Source organism: Galendromus occidentalis, unplaced genomic scaffold (assembly GCF_000255335.2).
Source record: "Galendromus occidentalis unplaced genomic scaffold, Mocc_1.1 scf7180000077086, whole genome shotgun sequence".
NCBI classification, from domain to species: domain Eukaryota; kingdom Metazoa; phylum Arthropoda; class Arachnida; order Mesostigmata; family Phytoseiidae; genus Galendromus; species Galendromus occidentalis.
In genome coordinates this window covers 1746373-1767980 of record NW_003805074.1, presented here as the reverse complement: position 1 = coordinate 1767980, position 21608 = coordinate 1746373, and the positions used below count along the sequence as shown (strand labels likewise).

Sequence of the window (21608 nt, the reverse complement as noted above, 5' to 3'; positions counted from 1 at the left end):
TTTCTTTGAGGGAACTTCATCAAGGATTTCGGGCTTACGACGATCATGAACCAAGATTATCCGAATATTTGAATCCGCCGCTGGTCATTGAAAAGCTCGGGCTTTTTTCCCGGACGACTCACTAAATCGTTTTCACTGAGGAAACGGCACTCGGAAAATATTAGTCCCTTCATCGTGAAACATGCAGAATCTGCCTGAAGCTCACCGTGCGTAGGATGAACTGTGTCGTTCAGCAAGACGAATTCGTCAAAGCCTTTGACCATCCACGAGGGAGAGAAAATGGAAGCTTGTCACACCCTCAGCCTCAAGAGATATCTATCAAGGAATCTTCGAATACGCCTCCGGACCTTATTCATGACGTCGCATCTCCCTGGAGCGAAATGCTTGCCCATCAATGCTTTCAAGATGGGATTCGATCTTTGAATCGCTTATGAGACCTTACTCATCGATCATGAGGTGGACGAAATTATTTGAGTTTATAGCCGAGTCCTTCCTTCCCTGACAGAAGAGTTCGATCTTCGGACAGAAGGTCCCCCTCTCTCAAGCGTCCACGATTACCGATCACGGAGACGGCGGCATCCCCGATGTGAACCGCGACCCAGTGGCGTAGCGTGCCTCGATGATGCCCGGGGCGGAATCCTGAAATTCCGTGCCGGGACCTCGATATGATGCTCCCCCCCTCAGATTTTTTTCAAAAATTTCCCAAATCCGTAATTCCGTGATATGGATACCGATGGAAATCAATATAAGTCTTCATTCATAATTCATTACGACCGAACCTCGAGGAATATTTGGCTTTCTGGTACTTCCATCGAGCATTGTGATGCCCCCGGAGCAGTGGTGAACCGCTCCCCCTCGCTACGCCGCTGCCGCGACCCCCATCTAGCGATCTCCACAAGGAGAATCGGCACGGAGAATATCATGAGGGGAGTCGAATTATTGAGAAATTAGAGTTCTGCCGAGATGATGGATGAGAAATTCTCTCGAGCATACGCAGGGATTAATATCATTTCAGAACACAAGAGGTCAGGAACCCATCGCGATGCCAAGATGCTGCCCGTGGGGATCCGCCGCCGCAGGCTATAGTAGCCTCCCAAGCCTTATTGCAGATGCGCCTTGGCCGAGCAGCCTTCGGTCGAATCGAACAATTAAGGCCTATTACGGAGCTTGGCACGAGGGATCTGATAGGCGACTCTCCGGACCGATTCCTCAAACTCTAGTGATGAGATATTGTAGAAGAAAGGAGGACAGCTCTCGCTTGTAGCAGAGGCTGAAATTCTTTTGAGTGAAGAGCCCTGTTCTTCTGTCTGACATCATCCGTATGCTCTCGTCGATGAGAACTTCTGGGTGCGCCAGGGACGCCAGGGATCTCGGTCACATTCGACTGAGTCGAGAGTCTAATCGAAACGTGTGGAGGTGGGGAAGAGGCACTGGCGTGTCGGCCGGGGAGGGGGAGAGGCACGCTGGGTTCGACCCGGGCATGGAGGGTTCGGGACATAAGAATGCCCCGGAGAAATGCCAGAAGAGTTATGCGGAAAACAGTTTCGACTCATTGGGTCAAGCTTCATCGGCTTTTCGAAATGCAAATCGGAAGAAGAGAGGTTTGATAATTTTCGAAAATGTATCCAGAGGGATTATTGAGTTGAGGTTTCAGCCTGAGAATTGAGCATCAGAGGTACACGGTACGCCGCGCCCTTTAGTGCGGCTTTGCCCGGGGCGGGAACGACGCATCTCCGTTCTTCCCCGATGCCCCTTCAGTGAAGGTCCCGAAGCTCTTCGAAGCCATAGATCACCGTAGACCTCCTTACCGAACGCTTTCGTCAGACCTGGTGAACACACGCCTGTCCAATCATACGGCAGCCTCGGAATGGCTACGCCCGTGGAAAGTTCATAGGGACCACTCTGGGAGCCGCTCCCTTGGAAAGGTCCCCCGATTATTCTCGATTTTCCACGACCCTCCTTCTCTTATCGAATTCCCCTCTCGCAGCGCGTAGGATTTGCCAGGTTCCTTCCTCAAATTTGGAGGAGTCGAGGGATTGCCGTCCATTTTATTGCTACTTGCTTCCGGATCCGCTGTCCACTTCTATAGTGCTTATTGCGCATGATCTTCCCGCGACGGAGCCTGTCCAGCAAGCTTCTTGACTGGTAAGGGTTCCCCGTGTGACTGTGGTCAGGCAAGACTTCGAGGACAGATATATATCTAGTTCAATCCAAGGGCGTACGGTTCATCGGGATGATCGGGGAGAAACATGAGACTTCCCTCATGATTAGGCGCGTGGAACCGAAAACTCCGAGCGACGAGTTCTTCTGTCGATCATTGTCTTACTTCCAGGCTCTCCTGTCGCCTCTGCAGTGGCCCAGCGTTTCGCGACTGTCGTTCGAGAGGTCGGGGAGAATGTTTTGCCCCCAAGAACTATGTCCTTGTGACGAGCGGACTTTTTCGATCATGAACAGTTTCAGCTCAGATCCGACGCTTCTCGAACTCCGGCCCGTTCGTAGAAGGAGAGAAAACCTCTGTCTGAGTTAGACTCCCAGCGTCAGCCGAGATTTATCGAGCTGGTTGAAGGTCCGATCCAGCGCGAGCTGAGGGCGATCCACCGAGGACCAGGGCTGACTATGTGACCGTCGGCGTCGGTGGGGTCGAATGCGAAGGCTGAGAAAAAGCGGATGGCGCCGCCCGTTTCCGCTCGAATTCCCGATAAAGATCACAAGCATCATCCCTCCGCTCTCCCATCGACAGATTCCTTTGTGGGGAGTTTTGCCCCGCGTTTTTCCGCTTCCATTTCTCATTGAATTTCCTGGAGTGATTTCGCGCGCAATCCAGAGTCTACTTCCGGGCATGCCAATATTGTCGAATAAATCGAATGTCTACTCTATGAAGAGCCACGGTCGTGCCGACGGCGACGATAACGACAACAACGGAGGCAGCAGCGGCGGCGCCAGTAGCAGCAGCCGAACAACGAAGGAATCCTCCTCCTCGACAACGACGGCGACGACGACCAGAAAGCACCACCACCAGCGAGTGGAGTGAACGCGAAGAGCAGTAGCGGCAGCCGACACCAACCAGCAGCAGCAGCGATCGTAGTGTGCGGGAGAAGCAGCAGCGACATCACAACAAAACTCGACAACGAACGAACGCCGATGCTGCAAGTTGGGAGTCTTCACGTTCCCATCGGCGACAGTAGCGGATTCGCGACGCGTGAATTCCGCACTGGCAACTGAAGTCGAAGTGACTGTTGTTGTTGACGGCGGTGGCGGAGCTAGTGATGAAGGTGGTTGTCATCGTCGCGTGAAGTGAATTCGTCGGTTTGCATCCGTCCACCCAATCGCCCATTCGTCGTCCCCATACCCGTTCACTTATCCATCGACCGACCGAGCAAACGAACGACCCGTTCATGGTTCTGCCCACTGAGCGGTCATTCATCAGCTAGCGATAGTTCATCATTCGCCACCATCGAGCAGCAGGTTCTACCGTCGGTGTGTTGTTTCACGCTACGTGAAACTTGCCAAGTTACCAAAATGCGTCGTCCACAAGTTTTATGAGTTCCTCCCCGAACATCTTCCCGGCGATGGTCGGTCCAGACATCCGCCGGTCCATCCATCCATTCATCCATTCATCGAGAAAGTGAACAAGTGTTTGAGTTGAGCGTGTGAGCGTTCGGGCAAGCTTAGCCGTAGCTTCTGACTGGCCGACAAGTAATCAAGCTGACTTAGCAAACAAGAAGGCAAGCAAGCAACCGAAGACTCGTCCAATAGAATCCGTCTGAGAAGCTCGAACGAAAAAAAAACTTGGAGCTCCGAGTGCGACATCATTTGTGTGTTCGTTTTCACGCTCAGCAGCGTCCGTACAGTAGCGAACTGTGCCCGACCATTCGAATTCACTGACTGGGCGACAGGCTGATCGTTCGTCGGTCTCTGGTTGTTGTGATTTTGGATGTCGGTGGAAGCACTGACTCCTGGAATAAGCCGTCTTTCTGCGTTTGTACAATTATAGATTATAGACGGCAATAGCGACGAAAGAAGCATCAGGCAGTCAGTCAGTCAGTCACTCGACCACTAAGGTCGGCGCGGAGGAAGGAAGGCCGGGCGGGCAGGCTGGCTGGCGGGAGGATCAGCCGACAGGCAGGTTGCACATCACAATGGGAGCCTGTGCGGTTCGTTCAGGAGCATCGTACCTTGATGCTTTTGCCAATGATCGCCCCAGATTGCGATGAGCGTCGAGAATGTGGAAGCCGAAAATTTCACCCACATTTGTAGTGGCCGTAGGACTAACTCAAGCGAAGGCGACCACTGCCACTCCACAGAAGGACAGCTAGGAACGAAAAAAAAACCCTCGGACACAGCAACGAATCCTCACTGTCTGAGCTTGATCTCCTCTAGAAACGTCAGAAAAATCACCCCAGCTGAGAGTGCTTGGTGTTCTAGAAGTGTGGAACCTTCGGAGTAGACTCGACGACAGACCGACCGACCGACCGACTGACTGACCAGTCATTCGATCGGCGGCTCCGTAGAAATACAGTCCCCGAATTCACTCTGAAACATCGCAACGCTCACTAGCGACTCATCGATACAAGTTCGGTGTCATAAACTGTGCGTGGAGGTTCGGTCCTATAAGTGTGTGAACTCCTCTCGGACGGAAGATCCGAACACGGAGTCTTCGTTTTCCCACCGATTAGTATACAAGCCGACGCACCATGCATTCATTCTATTTTGTGAAGTGAAGCTCTCCGATCGCCATGGCATGGTCTCTAGGCGACCAAGTTCGCACCATCGAGAAATTGGCAGTGATTTTCGGTAAGTTCAAAGCATCCTCAGATACTATCGTCAGATCAGGGAACATCGTGTCCGTGGAGAGACGGTTATACTGTTAACCGAGACCACCCCAGCATCTATCAGATTCGGGAGCCGTAGGTCCGAGCGAGTCCGGGGCCGGAGACACTTGTTGATCATCCTGAGTTATTTAGGCGCGATTGCTGACTTTCTCTCGATGAGTCATTCTTCCCGTGGCGAACCAGCCGCGTACGTGGGACTGTTTTTCGAAGTCTCCAGAGAGCTCAGTTGTTCTCCTGAAACTTCAGAGCTTTCCAAACTCATAAAATCAGAGGAGTCTTTGGAGTAGCTTGCTGAGCGGTTGAGATCCATCGTCCGCTGACGCGCCCACCCGCGCGATATCTTCGCGGTCAACTCCGGTCCAAGCTGTTGCTCACTATCAGATTCTCGCTACTTCGATGGAATGGGAGATGATTCTTCACTCGAGAGGATATTCCGTTCCGTGAGAGAACACTCGAGCGATGAACTCATATTCGAATTCACTGTACATATCTTCCATCAATTTATTCGTCTAGTCTAGAACCATCGCGCTACGCGACATTATCTTCAAACGTTTCAGTATCGGTTCATTGTAGAGAAGTTTCCCCTTCTTGGACTATCATTCCTCAGCTTTGCAGTAAAACAACGACTGCAACGATTCCCTCCTGCGTGAGATAAAAGGTGACGCGCTCTGTCGTGTCAACGCTCGTTTTTTGACACCTCCATTTACTTAGTCGCCTGACGGACGGTCCTCGATACTCGAAATTGGTTCGCTCACGGGACCATTGGATCTCATGGTCTGAGTCCATAGATGAGCTCATTCTTCGCGGTGATAACAATGCTGCGTTCGGTCAACCGACGGCCTCCTGGAGATCTGTCGGACCTGAAAAGGTTCTTGACGTACCGTGCGAAGTAAATTGTCGTATCAGGAGGATATGCTCTTTGATGGACTCTCGCCGCCCTAGGCCCAAATTCGCGCTCAGTCTTAAATTCACCATTGGGAATTTCCAATTTTGAAGATGAAAGAAATCATGACTCTCCACTGCTGGACGAGTTGCCGCTCATCGATCCTCACCAGCAGAGTAGATGTTCGCTTTCTTCAACCGGTGGAATTTTCTGCCGCGTAAATTGAGAATTTCCTCCGGAACCAGCAACGCCTTATATGAGCTCGTCTGCGCGGTCGGCTTAATGACCGCTTGGTCGGTTAGCCGAGCTGCTTTTTCTCCATCAGCCCTTCGTAGGGAAAAGTTGGCCGTTACGTTACAAGTGCAGCGGGATATCCATCAGAGATAAGAGAACTACCATAATCGTAAGAATGAGAATTTTCTCGTCTTCGTGCGGAATGTCTCGCCTTTCCCAAAAGAGGAATAGCGAAGCCAAGTACTAGTCCACGAAACGACGCTTCCGTGAGCTTGGCTCAAAGCTATGCATGACAAGTCTAACCCCGCGCTGACATCCTCCCGAGATCTCGGAGGACCGAGAGTGGTCTCCGTCGGCTGGCTTTTCGCTGAAAAAAATGGCGACATATATTCGGCCGATAGAGGGGCAGGCGGTCGCCTCGATATTCCGTTAGCATGCGACGACAGCTCGCCCGGGAGAAGCCTCCGGCAAGAGGGATATCTGCATAATCCGGCTGTTTTCTGGAGTGGAATCCCATGGGGACCCGATCAGTATTGCGGCGCCGTATATCGGAAATCGGTATTGCCCATGATCCTTGACTTTCTTTGCTTGTATCGAATCTATTTCCGGGAGGAAGCCATCGGGAATTCCTATCCGCTCTCAATGTCACTGTACGAATGTGGTGTGCAGAGATCCCGACCGATCCATCAGAGCCAAGGGTATCCATCCGAGCGTGTTCCTGTTGATGTCTTCGCTGTCGGGAGTGAATATCATGAAACCGAGACAGCTGGGAGATGTGCTCGAAGCGGAACCGAATTAGCGGGAACTCCACTCGTGTCGCTCGTGCACCCTCCGTCGTACCGAGTTCCATTCCTTCCTCCGGGGGCTGATATCGGCAGCGAACACGTCAGGTGCTAGCTAGCGAGCAAGCGACCAAGACTATCAATAGTTCGAGCGGATGCCCGTGGTGACACAGGTCGAAGATGGATTCGAGTCAGGCCGACTAGTATGGAACGCGTTCCTCTCTTCCGAGTTCGGATGAGCTACTACGACTTCGCGTGCGCATTCGCATTAGCTCTCGAAAGTTACGACGGCTCCGGTGGATCCTCGTCTCGAATAGAATATTGGTTTCCATCGAGAAACTTCGCGCCTACGAAAAATCGAATCAGGTCCTGAACCTCCTGCCTGGGTTTCCGGGTCGTTTACCGCTTCATCGATCTTGTCATGATCTCCCCTCTTCCCTCCTTATTCAATTGCTCGATTCTTCCGTAGATGCTGAGATTGTCATTTTCCCCCGTTTCCGTCCTCATCGTGCGTTTATCAATACCGGTTCGTGTCTCTTCCACTGACGGATGGAGGTTTCTCTTCCAGGTGAGGCGAAAAATCTGCCACCGAAAGGGAGCTGCAATGCCGATTCCGGGAGGGACGTGTACTGCTCCCTCAGACTCGATCAGGAAGAAATTTACCGGACATCCGTTTTCGAGAAAACTCTCAAGTAAGTATTCGTGAGGTGCACGAAGTCGAGGCAGAACTCCCGAGACATTCACCGGAACCCTTCGGTAGTTCGCCTGTCCGAAGCATCGTGTTCCTTTACGTCGAACGAGCAGAGCTCTGTCGCAGCAGAAACACAGAATCTTGCCGAGAGGTTCGCGAATCGCGATCCGTGACGGACGAATCCCGAATCGCTCCCGCGCGATTCGAATGCGAGTGGATGTTGTCAAATAGTACCTGTTAGCGATTCCAATGCGTCTTCCAGTGCGCGAACGAGTTCGGAAAGGCGTTCTGGTCTGACCGTCCATGTTAATTGGTCCTCTCTCAGACCGAATCTCAGAGCTCTATTTCGGGAAGCGGGCGAATAATCAGCGAGCTAAATCAGGAGACAGCGCTGCTTCGGCGAACAATGAACAAATGCGCAGGATCTAGAGCCCTTCGATTTGCATCTAGAAGTCTGCCGAAATCATCCGGTCGAAGAGTTCTGTGGGGTCCTCATGTTCAGAGAGCCCCACCATTCCAGATTGGGCCCCACCCCGTCTCGTACCGGATCTTTTTCATGCTGAGGTCTCTCAGAGAAGCGATCGCGATTCAGACGCAATCACGCCTTCTTACGCCGAGTCAAATCTATCAGAAATGCAGTCGACATAGGGTATGCATTGGAAGCATCAGCTCGACACAACCGGACCGGGGATAGTAGGTATGGGTCGCAGACACGGAATATTGCAGCTGCTGATTCATGATCGGAGTCGGCTGAGGGCTTCGGTCCGGGGACTTAAATTTTCGGACTAGGCCGTGTATCTTCACAGGCAGAGAAGCCCCTCCATCATCGCTGTTTCTGATAGGAAGCAATTAGACGGACCACTGCTATCATGACGAGAATAATGATACGAAAAAAATGTCGGAGCGTTGTTGACGATATTTTATCCTGAATGGACCCGGAGAAGAAAACCGTGTCACCCGGAACGCAATTGTGTTGTTAGCTAGTCGGTCGCTCGTCCGTCCGCTGCGGGTTCCTTCCTTTTTTCATCATCTCCTTGTTCTTCGGACTTGTCATTCGAGTTTCGGGACGAAAACAAGGCGGCGACGAATGACAAAAGTCGGAACTTCTCATCACCATGAAAGTAAACGTCGTTCGGCCTCGTCGTGGCCTGTTTAGCTCCTCGGGGAACGGCGCAATTTTCTCCGACAGAGGAAGGAATATTCATTTTCTCGCATGTGGTCAATGCTCGAGAGGCTATGGCGTGACGTTCTTTTTCCGGTAGGTCGCCGAATACGTTTGATTGGAATGTCAACATGCCAACATTTCCCCATCGGTCTGTTTTACGAGTAAGCTGGAGACCAATCGATCGATCCGCACGCTTCAGTTTCCCGCTTCCTTCACTGACTCACGGCCTGTCGAGCGAGCTCCGTCTCGTGGCCTGCAGTTGGGAACATTCTCTCCGACAGCCCGTGGGACGCGAGTCGTATTTAAAGGCAGATATTGGTAGGGATCACCGAGTGCGAGAACCTGGGATTAGTCTGGTCTTTTCGCGGATCGAAAGAAGAACGGCTTAAATGGAGCTTTCGAATTTAAACGTTTCCTACCGGAGCGACGACTTTTTTTTAGCGAGCCGGCGTCTTCCCGTCGCCATTGAAGGACTTTTCTGACGAACGCTGGCTATACGTGTCCACGAAGCGTGACGTGGCGCCGGCGGTGACCGAGTGTATCTCGCTCAGCTGACTCCAGACTTCGGCTCGATTGTTGACATCGAGGTGATCTGTGTAGTTGAATGGCTCGCTCGGCTTCAATGGATAGTGTTTCCTCAATGGCGATATGTTTATGGCAAGACAATATAACTCATATTTATGGCGAGACAAACAATACTTGCGGCTCCTGTCGTCGCACCGCTTTTGTCATTGGCAAGCGTGGCCGTTGAATGAAAGGATCCGCTCGACAAGGAAGCTCAGTTTCTTTCCATAGTAGTAAAAGTAATCGTTACGATGATTGTGTTCGTAGTAGCGATTTCCGTCGTGGCGGAGTAGAGGTTCAAAAAGGAAAGAGTCGCAGCGGTTTGGACGGCGTCTCGGAACACTTCTGTCGCGAGCAGTCCTAACAATTCTGACTCGATCGAGATTCCCGTAATCGGGATGAGAACACGGGGAACCTCTCGGGATCCCATCACCTTATTCCTCCGTCTTTGCTCCTCCGACAGGGAGGAGGATCGATAGCTCCGGATCACTCCGTTCGATCTGCGGCTTGGATCTGGTGTCGGGTCGGGAACTCAGTGTTAAAATACGGAATCCGTAAGCGACGCCAAGTTGATCGCGTATTTTATTGCTCCCTTGGATGACAAGCCGAAATGCGGGCGAGTCTAGCAGGAAAAAAATCACAACTCTTCCTCCGGCCCTCGCATGCAAGAATGGAACGATGCCGGTGAGATTCTCCCGTCATGACGTCCGGCGGTGGCAACGGCGCGGCTCTGCAGCGTTCGTCTGCCGGGACAGTTTCACACGGACACTCACTCACCGACGCTGTTCCGGAGAGTCAATGGAAGTCTTGAACGGATGTATTCCTTACACGTACTCGGAACGAGAGGATGCGTTCTCCATGAATGAACTTCCCGATGACGACCGACCTGGAGTAAATGTGCTTCCTCCATCTCAGAGGCTGACGGAATGTTCGATGAGTGCCGACCTCGTCAGGTGATGAGGATGTATCACGCTTCGAATGGGAATCGTGGCGATATCAGCGAACGCGAGGGAGCGAAATAGCAAAATAGCGAAAATAAAAATAAAAATAGCGAAATAGGATTGTGGACAAAACTATAACGTGTTTCCCAAGTTAAAAATCGGTGTCCCCCTCACGCATTGCCGATATGCAGTATTGGTTAAACGAAGTCGGAATCGGGACACGGAATTTTCGGAAGAAAGGGAAGACAACGAATCAGCCGATATCGACGAGGAACCTCCAGGAGATTGAGACGGAATCATCTCGATCGATAGAGTCCGCTCAGCGTAGAGGGCAAAAATTCGTTCCGGGACCCTCATCTCTGAGCAGCCCCATGACCTCGATCCCCTACATAGTTCATAGTTCCCTTCGAGCTCCGGTTCGAAGCTCTCGGGATATCTCATCTCTCTGGGATTCTCTGCAGGTTCGGCCAGGCTTCGGTTGGATCCTGCCGCGACTTTATTCCCAGTATGATCCACCGCACGAAACGGCACCGCTGAGTTGTGGGACCATCGTTCTTTCCTCCCTAATACGAACCGCAATCATCGGATGTCTAAGAATGACTCAAGAGAGCTTTATCCTTTCTGCTGTTCCGCTATCTTTCTGTTGGTCGTTTCCAGCGGATGCCTCCATCTCTAGAAGGTGCTGCTGCTGCCGTGTTGACGTCGGCGGGCGTAAGCGAGTCGACGCCGATCACGACGATCTGCCGGAAGCTGCGCCGCTCGGTCCCATTGCGAGCCACAGCGAGCAGGCAGAGAATGAATGAATGTAGCGAAGGGATTAAACACCGCCAGTCGATGGCCTCGGAGATGAGTAGTTCGTCATTCGCGCCGATGAATGAGATCGGGGAAGAGAAGTTTGAGGAGGATGGGGAGAAGGTGCACAGAGAAAGTTTCGCCGGGTATTCGAGAATTATTCCGAGCAGATTATTCGAATTTCAGATGTTCGCGTTGAAAGCAAAGCTACCACGCATACGGTTCTCTGTCACAGAGACGAGCTCCGAATTCCATCTGACGCTTTGTTATTAGACAGCGTAAACGACACTCAATGGGGCAATCTTCGGCACAGCGTGAAGCGAAGATTTGTTTCGTTCACATCATTGCCGGCCGCATAGGCTCTTTAGGGGCCCCCGCTGACAGCCTGGCTGACATCGAATGAGTCTCCGGCTATCCGAATGAATAACATTGCGACATAGTGTTCTGGAGAGGAATCAGATGAGTGTTCCCTCCTCACACAGCGGCTTGTTGTGCAGCTTCTGCGGCAGAAATTAGGACGACCGACCGTTTGAGATCATGGACTACAGGATCGTCCTAATCGAGCAAATACTCATTACCCCATAAAGAGACTGATCCTCCTCTCTGGGAAGGTTCCGACTGCTCGAGAGATCATCGTTCCTCGAGAACGAGAGATTAGAGCCCCTCGAGATCGGGACTGAATCGTTTTTAGGGATGTCCTGGATGCGGCCTTCTCATTCTGACTCTCTCTCATCTGGAGTCTAAAGCATGACGAGCGCGATTCGCTCTCGGAAGATCGAGGAAATTCTCAGAGCGGAATTCGGCTTCCACGAATTCTAGCGTTCTCGCCCGCGTCCCGCTCCATGACGTGGCAGAGGCTCGTCGCCGCTTTCCGAAGAGGAGAGTATTGATCTCGATGATTAGCAAGCCCCGTGCATCGGGAGCTTCGGCCATTCAGGGACGATGATTCGACTCGAATGTCGGAAGCCTTCGAGTGGGATGACGAGCCCCTCCGGCCATCGATCTGAACATTCGTCTCCACCGACTGGTGACGAACGAACGACAGAGAGTAGAAGCCATGGGAAGCTGAGTCGAATGCGACGCATTGGATGATGCTTTAATAATAATTTATTCATCGAGCCTTGTGGAGAAGAAACATCATTGGGAGCCAATCTCCACGGGAGGCTTCCCGAAAAATCCTCAGCATCTTTCGTGAGCAGGCACATTCGCTGATCGGCCTATCTGCTGCGGATGGAAGAGATCGACCTGATATCGCTGAATGGAGCGTATCTCGCGTGAGATGCGAGGGTTAATCGGGAGTTCATTTTCCGGTGATCCCACAATCTACGCGAAGGGCGGGCGTTTCTTTGATTAATGAGCTTGGACTCAAGCATCTCGACGAATGACTCGGAAATTACTCGTCCATTCATCTGGATCTGCGTGAACGCGGATGATTCCCCTGTATATGACAGGCGAGCCATTCGCTCGACGGGAGACAGGCTTTCAGCGACCGGGCAAGCAACCAGCCAAGCAAGCAAGCAGCGCATCGGCTAGGCTAGAGTCCAAGACAGAACGACGTACGAAAGCGGAAATTCGTGCTTAGAAAAGCGGATCTTAGTTTACAACAATCGCTCTCGACCTACGCTATTCCTTCTATCTCGGCTTCTCCTCTAAACGTTCGAGTTTCGATGCTCTCTTCTTTCACGTACTCTTGAGATGCTGCCGCGGCTCTTGCTGCAGCTGCGGCGGCGGCGGCTGTTGATGATGGCGCCGACCTTCGTCTGGAAGGAGAGAGCCGTGCCGCGGTGTCGCGTCATTGATAAAACCATCTTCTCTGAATGAAACCAAACGTAGCCCAGTTATCAAGGCAATCATTACGCTTCGCCGTCCCGATGAGACCTGCATTGCCTGAGCAGGTCCCATTGCCTACGACAGCGAAGGCCTAATACTGTTGTGACTGCCGTCTCCGCTGAATGAAATTGCCCAACGCAGCAAGCGAGCGTTCCGAGCTCATATGCCCAATTCTTTCAGCCGCGTTCCGCTCCGGGACGAAACGTGAAAGTGGAACACTCTGTTCAAGAAAAAATTACGCGACTGCCCGCGTTTATAGGCCGGCACTGACGCATACGAGCAATCTGAGCTCCGACTGTAAACAATACTGTGACGCTCTTCCTTCCAGCCCATTCATCGCCGAACAGTTCCGGTGTGATATACCGAGAGACTTCCACCTACTGAATATTTACGTCAACGAGCGCGAGAAGGTATCCAACAAGGACAAGGTCATCGGGCGCGTCAGCTTGAGCAGAGGAGACATCCTCAAATTCCACGCCAAAGAACATTGGTTCAATATCGAGCCGGTAAGCATCGCGTTTTCTTCCACCGAGAAGCTGACAGAAAAAGAACATGCTTGTCATGGGCCCGCAGAAGTCGCGGAAATATTCTTAATCGACAGGACAAGGGAGCAACCTCTAAACTAAGCGTTCTCGTTGCTAGGTGGACGCGGATTCCGAAGTTCAAGGCAAGATTCATTTGTTCCTGGCACTCCAACACTTTCAGAACGGACTCCAATTGTCCTCGATACATCCGCTGTCCGAAGAGGAGCTCTTCCGGTCGGGAGCGGAAACTCGATTAGTGCTCAGGATAGCTGAGTGTTGCGATCTTAATACGATCCGAGGCTATTGCGATCCATATGCGGTTGTCGCGCTGTACAGAGACAATGTCAAAGTCGATCAGAAGAGAACGAAGGCTCTAAGAAAAACTTCACGACCCTCATTCGAGGAAACGTTCGACTTTTTCCTGCCAAGAGATTGGGACCGTTTCGAGGTTAAGGTAAGCTTCGAGCTTCAGATCTGGGATAGAGTTCTGTATTCCATATTTATCAATCAGGCGTTCTCAGAACGAAACAGCTCCGACTGCATGGAGTCGACCAGCCGTGTCCCGATGGGAAACCTAAACGATTCCTGACCCTTTCTCGACAGGTATCGCTTTATCATGATGTACAGTTGGGATCGAGCGTTTTTCTTGGAGAAGTCCGGCTGGGCTGCTCCGCAGCGGAGCTCCGACAGCAAGAGCCAGTGTCCGCCTGGTATTATCTGGGACCTCGAGAGGAGTTCTCCAAGAAGAACAATTATCCCGAGCTAGGGGCTCTTCGCCTTAAACTGCATTTCACGTCAGACACCGTCTTCCCGTCTTCGACGTACGATCAGCTGAGGCAGTTGATCGTTTCCAGTTGGCAAGTGCAGCCCATCACATGTAGTGCTGCCTACATCATATCTCAACTTGTGAGTGATCCCAAAAAGTTTTGGATAACAATCTATGAGCGAGAGATGATCCGACCCATGAGATATCGATAAACTTCTTCTCGAACGGTTCCTTCCACCCTTCAGGTTCCTGCCGGTGGCAAGGAGGCCATCACGCCCTTGGTTCGCGTCCTGTCAGAAACGAAGCAGATCGTGAAGTTTCTGCGGGCGGTCGCTGAACACGAAATGAGTAACACGAGCGACGCCACTACGTTGTTCCGAGGCAATTCATTGCTTTCCCGCTGCGTTGACGAGTTCATGAAGTTCGTCGGCATGCAGTACTTGCAGAGTACTCTTCGTTCGTTGATCGATCGAGTGCTGTCCGAGCGAAAGCCGTGTGAAATCGACCCCACGAAACTCAGCGATGAGGCCAAACAGCTTCCGATCAACACGCAAAATCTCAAATCGTACGCGGACGAAGCCTTCGAAGCTATCACCAAAAGTGCGGCCGAATGCCCTCCGATCCTTCGTGAACTCTTCAATGCACTCAAACGACTAGCCGCGAAACGCTTCCCCAAGAACTCGCGCACCCAGTACTCAGTTGTTTCGGTTTTTGTATTCCTTCGGTTTTTCGCGGCTGCCATTCTCAATCCAAAGCTATTCGATCTTTGTCCTCCTCAACGCAGTGTTGACCCTCAAGCGAATCGAACCCTAACGCTAATATCGAAGGTTGTCCAGAGCGTCGGCAACCTGACGTCGAAAAACGTTGAAGCTTCGCGAGCTCGCGTCGGCGAACGCCAGAACTTCGTGCCCTACAAGGAGGAGTACATGTGGCGCTTCTATTCACAATTTCTCAACGAGAGTCACCCACAGAAAGTGACGTCGTTCCTCGAGATGATCTCGTCAAATCTCAAAACGATATCCGCCCTCCCGCGGGAATCCAATAACTCCTCGCCGCCGGTTGTCCTCAAGCAGGGCAGCTTGACGAAACGAGCGCAGAATAGGAACAAGCTCGGACTGAAGCAATTCAAGAAGCGGTATTTTTTCTTAACGTCAAAAGCTTTATGCTATTCGAAAAACAAAGACGGGAATCCTCTATGTGAAATTCCTCTCGACGAAGTGCTCGGAGTGGAGAGGCTTCGCGAGGAGTCTTTCCGACTGAATAATGTCCTTCAGGTAGGAGTCTTCCTCTGTCTACCTAGCATTGGGAGACATGGATTTTCGACTTCAATACTTCAGGGGTCCAACTCCGTCATCACTGTACGCAACAACGTCTCTCTCTTCCGCAGATCGTCCAGCCTTCCGGCATATTGTACATTCAATGCAACAATTGCGTAGAGGAGCAGGAATGGTTAGACCTTCTGAGGCGATTGACGGCCTCGAACCGGCACAAAGTTCAAGCTTTCCATCCTGATGCTTTCATAAACGGCGAATGGTTGTGCTGTAGATCTCGATTCGAAGGCGAGCGCGGATGTTCGCCGGTTTCCCGGACCGAGTTAGGAGCCCAAGTGGACCTCGATCGAGAGCTCGAACGACTCCACTCGTTGGTAATCTCGAACTGGAACAACTTCGAAGCCCTCACTGAGAACTGCGATACCATTCTCAACTCACAGTCGCAGGGAACTTTAGGAGGTGAATATCTTTTCCTCTTTCCCCATTTGAATACCTTCGGGCAGAAAATTGCACCATGGGTTGTGAGATGGGTCAAACTCTTTCGGGCTGTTTTTGACTTCAATCCGAATTTCAGGTCTAAGGGCCTGGCAGGACGACTTCACGCTGAGTACCTCATTCGAGAGCTCAGTGGCGAGCAACTCCGGGACGTCAACGCTGACGGACACCCTCAACAATAATCTGGAGAACGGGGACGTCGCACGGACTCCGACCTATATCCAGGAGGATGTGAATAAGTACGGATGGAGTTTTTTTCCCTCGTAACTGCTCAATATAGTCATAGCTGCCTTCCCGTTACGGAAAAGACGGTCTCTCGTCTCCTTCTGAGGCCAGAAGTCGTCAGGAATCCCATCGTTCAAGAGTAATCTCAGATATGTGATCTGATTCTGCTTTCGTTTCCAGGACAGCGGATGAGTTGCGAGCGATGACTGTTTCCGGCAGGAAGACATCATTCGAAATCGACGACGCTCGTTCCATGAAAGTCGCCCTGATGGCCTTAGCAAAATGTGCAAAGGAGTTGGAAAACTGGCATCGTAGATATCGCGATTATCAGAAAACCGGGACCGTCAGGGGAACGAAGTGAGTACTCAAACATATTCCTGGGCAGATCCCCCTCTCCGTAGGGATTGATCCTACGGAATCTTGCCGGAGCCGACGATTAGTTGGTCAGTAACATCGAGAACCTGATTGCCTTGCAGACAAGCACCGATCAGTTTGGAAGATAACTATATCGTAATGAAGCCCGTTCTCAGCTCACAAGCATCTCATAAACGATGATCCGAACGGAATGAGCCCTCGCCTTCATTTTCGCTCTCAGTACTCCGACGAGCAGCACCATTATCTCATTATTCACCAAGTGTATCAAATAGGTTCACCCCCTTCATTTTAAAATATGTGATGGGAAAGACACAAGTTAGGTTTGATGTAAAATTCAAATTATGTCCACATTGAATTAAGGTCGGTATTGAAGAGGAGAAATAGGGAAATCACTGACGAAAGGGATGAGGTCGGGTGAGAGGCGGTCGGAACTATTGAGATAAGGACTGAGTCTCACGACGACGATGTGCACAATTAAGAAGAATTTCGGCAAAATTTCGTATGATCGACCCTGCCCGATTGACTGAATGACTTGGGAGACTATGCTGTCATGGATTTTATCTACAGTTATACTCTCCAGGAAAGGAGCAATTGTAAAAACCTTCCCTGTACTGATTTTCCGCGTTTCGGAGAGATGGGGAGCCCTCTCTGAGCTCGTCGATGGTTTCTGACGGAAAAGCAGATATACATATATAAATATATATATACGTTCTTCCTTGTTCATCCAAGTAAACGGTCGTTAATGTCCAATAAATGTCAATATTAGGCCTTTGCCTTGATCCATCGCCAGGAATAGTCCGGGTCCATACATAGGCTCGCCGACCATCGATGTGCGAACATCGGTGCATATTCGATCGGCACCGCGACCGAAATCTATTTCAAGAGCGGGGAGGGGACAGGGGACCATATTCCTCGAAGTACCTCGCGAGTGCTCCTCATGTCCCTTGGCCACTCAGTCGCCAAACCTGATCGTGGGACCGGTGTGGAATTCCTTTCGTATGCTTCCTACTCTTTTTCCAGCATGTAGCTCTTCAAGCGGGGAGACATGGACGCTGCGGATCGTCGATTAATCGAGGCAGGGCTATAGATGAGTCTCATGTATCAATTTTGGAATCGAACATAACGAGCCAGCATTCTGAATAGTTGTCATCCCAGCTATGCAGCGCGTACTTATACGTCGGCGTCGCAAGAACTAAGTAACCGTTGCAACTCTCTTCGAGTCTGGATGGAGCTAGTGAGCCAACCTACTTCCCTACCGGGGAGATCGTACACTTTGCCCGCAGTCCTAGACGTAACACAAGCCTCTTGCCCAAGCGCGTGCGGCCCGACTTATCTTGAACGGTGGGAATGGGAGCGAATCCTTCCGGTGATCTGGGAATGCGCGAGACGTAAGACTCGGAGACTGCCCCGAGTGTCCTGATGGATGAGGGATATCAGTTTCGTCGGCGAGCGGATGATTCGCGACTTCGGCGAAATCAGTCGTCCATGAGCAAGTCTGTGCTTTGGAGATATTGTATGAATTCGATTGCCTCGACGGTCGGGTCGTGGATTTCGACAGTCTTCGTATTTCATACTCTCCGCGCCCATGTTCTCAGTCCGATTGAGAGTCGTCGTGAAGTGTTGGCCAAGCGGACTTCGTTCGACGTGGCTCTCCAGGAGATCCGACTCCCTCACTGCTGCCCCGTTCAAAGGGAGAGGCCTCTCGCCATGCACTCCGGAGATTCTATAGCTTGTGCTCATACACAGGAAGCTCCTTCAGAAATGACTTACGGCGAAAACTCCATGTTCATGATCCCCGGCCGGCTCAGCAACCATTCTAGCGATATTTTCACGCGACCGAGCAGTCTGGTCACATCGCATCGACTCTGACGATGCAGAACCCTCGAAGGAAGGTCATTTTATCGCGATATAGATATCGATACCGTATTACATCTCTAAAATAATGCACCCCGGAGCAAGCTGAAATTTATATTTCCCTACTTGCGAACCAATGCTTCTGATCCCCCTCTCCTCAAGACATCTCTCAGGTCGACGTAATGACGAGCCTCTCGCAGGCTATCCCGCGCGTGCAGGATCTCTTTCTCCTATGGAACATGAAACACGGCCAACATGAAGGTACACATCCTGCCGAGACTGCAGTCTCTCACGAACGGGAGCTCGACGAATCTTATAGGGAATTCCCCGGCAGCCCCATCGCCGCTCAGGAGGAACCCCAGCTTCTTCTACAGATCAGGCCTGGATTATGCTCGAAAAATCTTGACGCTCCGGGTGATACATACCATGCGAGAAATCCCGAGGAATTTCAGCTATCCTCGAAGGGTGACGGTGACCTCCCCCCGCAGTCCTCCGGCGGATTCGGCCGCGACATCTACGCGCCAAGTGATCTAGATGAGCCGAGGGAATAGCGAAATCCCGCTGCGGACCTCGGGAAATTCACTTCGGGGAGATTTGGGGAGAACCTCCCGAGGTCTGCGAAGAGTGTGGCGCGTGTCTGGCCGACGATAGAAACGTACGACACGATACTTTCAAGGGGACAATATCGTGGAATGGCTGTTTTATCCTGACTGTTTTGACTGACTCTGTTTTATCTTCTAACGAACTCCGGATCTCGCACCACTGGACTCGCTTCACCTGGGATCTCAACCGTCCGAAACTCTGCCTCCCGGGGTCGGTCATCTCCTTTCCGAGCGGATCAGATCAGCGCTGATGATTAATGACCGGGGACCGCCACGTACCCATCGGTAGAGGAGGTCAGCGGGGCAAACACCCCGCGAGAGATCGCGATCCACCTGGAAAACGTCGACCACGTATCGTCGTTATCTTGGAAATCGTTGGTCCTGGATATCGAGGAGGCGAGCCTAAACTCGATTCCGCCGGGAGCCTACCCGGATCTCTGGAAACCTTCATTTTCCCTGGCTATTGGGTTGACGATAGGGGTCGTCACTCTTATTCCGTCAGCGAATTTCAATTCTCCGTGGAAGATATTTAAGCCCGCGAATATGGACGGCATGACAATTCATCTCCTCACCACTTTCCGATGTAATTCCGCTCGTGAATCAAGGCGGCGGCCTCTGATCGGCCGAGCATTGTTATCGGGTTTGACACAGTTTTACGCCATGACGGTCAAGGACATCATGCGCCTCATTTGAAACCAAACTTCACTCAAGGACGAAGCCGTCGAAGGCCGCCACGAGAAGATCGTTTCACTGGATGAAACGTTACGTTCGCTTGACGTCACGCCGACGCTGGAAACGAACGCAGTCCAGATCGGCATCGAGCAAAGTCCTCGCTTTGAAACTTGCGCCACTCTGAAATCAGAGCTACCAGTCTGCTTCTTCAAAAGAGTGGACGCATATGAAGGATATCTCATCCCGGAATGCGATCAGCGAATCAGACCATCTATGATACCATCTGATCCCTATGATACCATCTGATCCAAATAAACCATTAAACCATTCGAATGCGACGGTGGACCCGACGCGACGAGAGAAGGGTACGGCTTTCGGAATGGATCGGGAATTTCCAGCCTAGCAGGCGGGGGAGCGTTTCCGAAATCATCGAGACCATCTCCCTGAGAATATTGTGCGGCGAGTCGGACGAGGAACGATCGTCCAAGGCTCATTTGGAGGGGGCCTTGAGCGAGAGAACACCGAGAGTGTTTTCGCTCGCTTTCGTGCGCTGGGAAGTGGCGCTCTACAACTGTAGAATTAGCACCGACTTCCGAATGGGGATTTTCGCGGCATTTTCGTTCGAACCCCTAACATTACGCTTGCCTGAACCAAGATGAGGGCAGACCCACTTACCCTATAAGGGGTCAGACCCTACTTAGTTAGGCACGCGGATGTCATGAAATGATTATACAACGGACGTCACCTCCGAATATTCGGTGGTGCCAGCGTCGGTCGCAAGATGATTCCGTCGATGACTTGAGGGAGACGGCCGTTCCACGTTGTGTTACGGTTTTCTGAGAGTCCGCGTCGCGACGCGGCCCCGAGGATAGGATGTTTTCGGGGCTGGCAACGCTCGTTTATGATAACTAGGGCTGTGCATTCTATGCAATGCACATATGCGTATGTCAACGGCATCGGGATCTTAATATATAATGCAATTTTCGGCTTGGACTGTATTTCGAGCATTTTCCGGGGCTTCTCCGTGCTCGTTGCCTTCCTCACGTGCACCAATGAAAAGGTGGGGATGGCGCCCCCTTATCGAAATGGGTCATTAATCCCCATGCATATTTCGCTCTTTTTCGTGCATGAAACGTTCAGCCCTAGTGATAATAGGATTTCACGTAATAATTCTACCCAGACTGGATGGATGGAACAAAATTGGATGACTGGATGGAACAAAATTCTCCTACTGAACAAATCTCCATGGCTAGAAGACTCGGTATATCTATGGCTTAATCGTCATATTATATTCAGGTCGCTGGGAAGGTCGAAAACTTGGGAGCCTTCGTCGTACAGAAGTATATCATAGAAGGTGGTTCGGACCAACACCTGTTAAGTCTTCCAGAGACGATCGAACTGAGCTTTCTTCAATGCCTGGGAGCTCGATAGGATCAAAAATATTGTTCATCCATGAGACCGGATGCGAATCTTCCGCAAATCCTCGTCTGAACAGAAGGAACTGAAGGAAAGCTGAAGGAAAGCTGAAGGAACCAACCTATGTGGATCCATTCAGACAGATTTTGTCATCCACCGAGCTCACGACGTCTGACGCCACGCCGATCGCGTCTTCAGGCTGACCCGGAAGGAATATGTAGCGAGTATCCTCCGAGTTTGGATCCCATCCGAATTCACGAATCGGCTGTGGAGATTTAAACCGCGACGCTCCGTGAGAAGCTGGGAGGCCTCTTCGAGAGAGACCGGAGATTCGAAAAACAGGTTGCTTCCCATGCGGAACGCTCTGCGCCGTTGACTGCAGCTCTGACTGGGTGTCAGCTAGAATTTTCTTTCAAAACTGAGCTCGAACGCTATGGGATCAGAGGTCTTCCGGCGGGAAGCGAACAGAAATGTTTCTTCGAGGAGCCTGTCGAATCGCATTCATCGTGCGCCTTCCCGACTGTTCCGAATCGCATTAAACGCGTGGAAAATTACTCCGACGTCGTCGGTCGATGCTGCACGCGTGCGCGAGACTTCGCGGAATCGCCGAGAGTCGCTGCTCAGTCAGAGCTGCAACTATATCAGGTCGAACGCCGTTACCTGCTGTTGCTGCTGCCGCCGCCGCCGCTGCCTG

At 51.5% G+C, this 21608-nt stretch overlaps 1 protein-coding gene across 1 annotated transcript; it reads left to right on the top strand.

Annotated features, from left to right (window-relative positions):
* The first annotated feature begins 4736 nt into the window (after positions 1-4736).
* RasGAP1 (Ras GTPase activating protein 1) lies at positions 4737-16851 on the top strand. The gene is made up of 10 exons (XM_029110712.1): positions 4737-4794; positions 7300-7423; positions 13043-13220; positions 13357-13692; positions 13842-14144; positions 14250-15278; positions 15392-15734; positions 15850-16009; positions 16176-16352; positions 16472-16851. Exons 1-10 carry the CDS (start codon positions 4737-4739, stop codon positions 16548-16550), a joined length of 2787 nt encoding a protein of 928 aa, XP_028966545.1. The 3' UTR covers positions 16551-16851.
* Positions 16852-21608: the final 4757 nt, after the last annotated feature.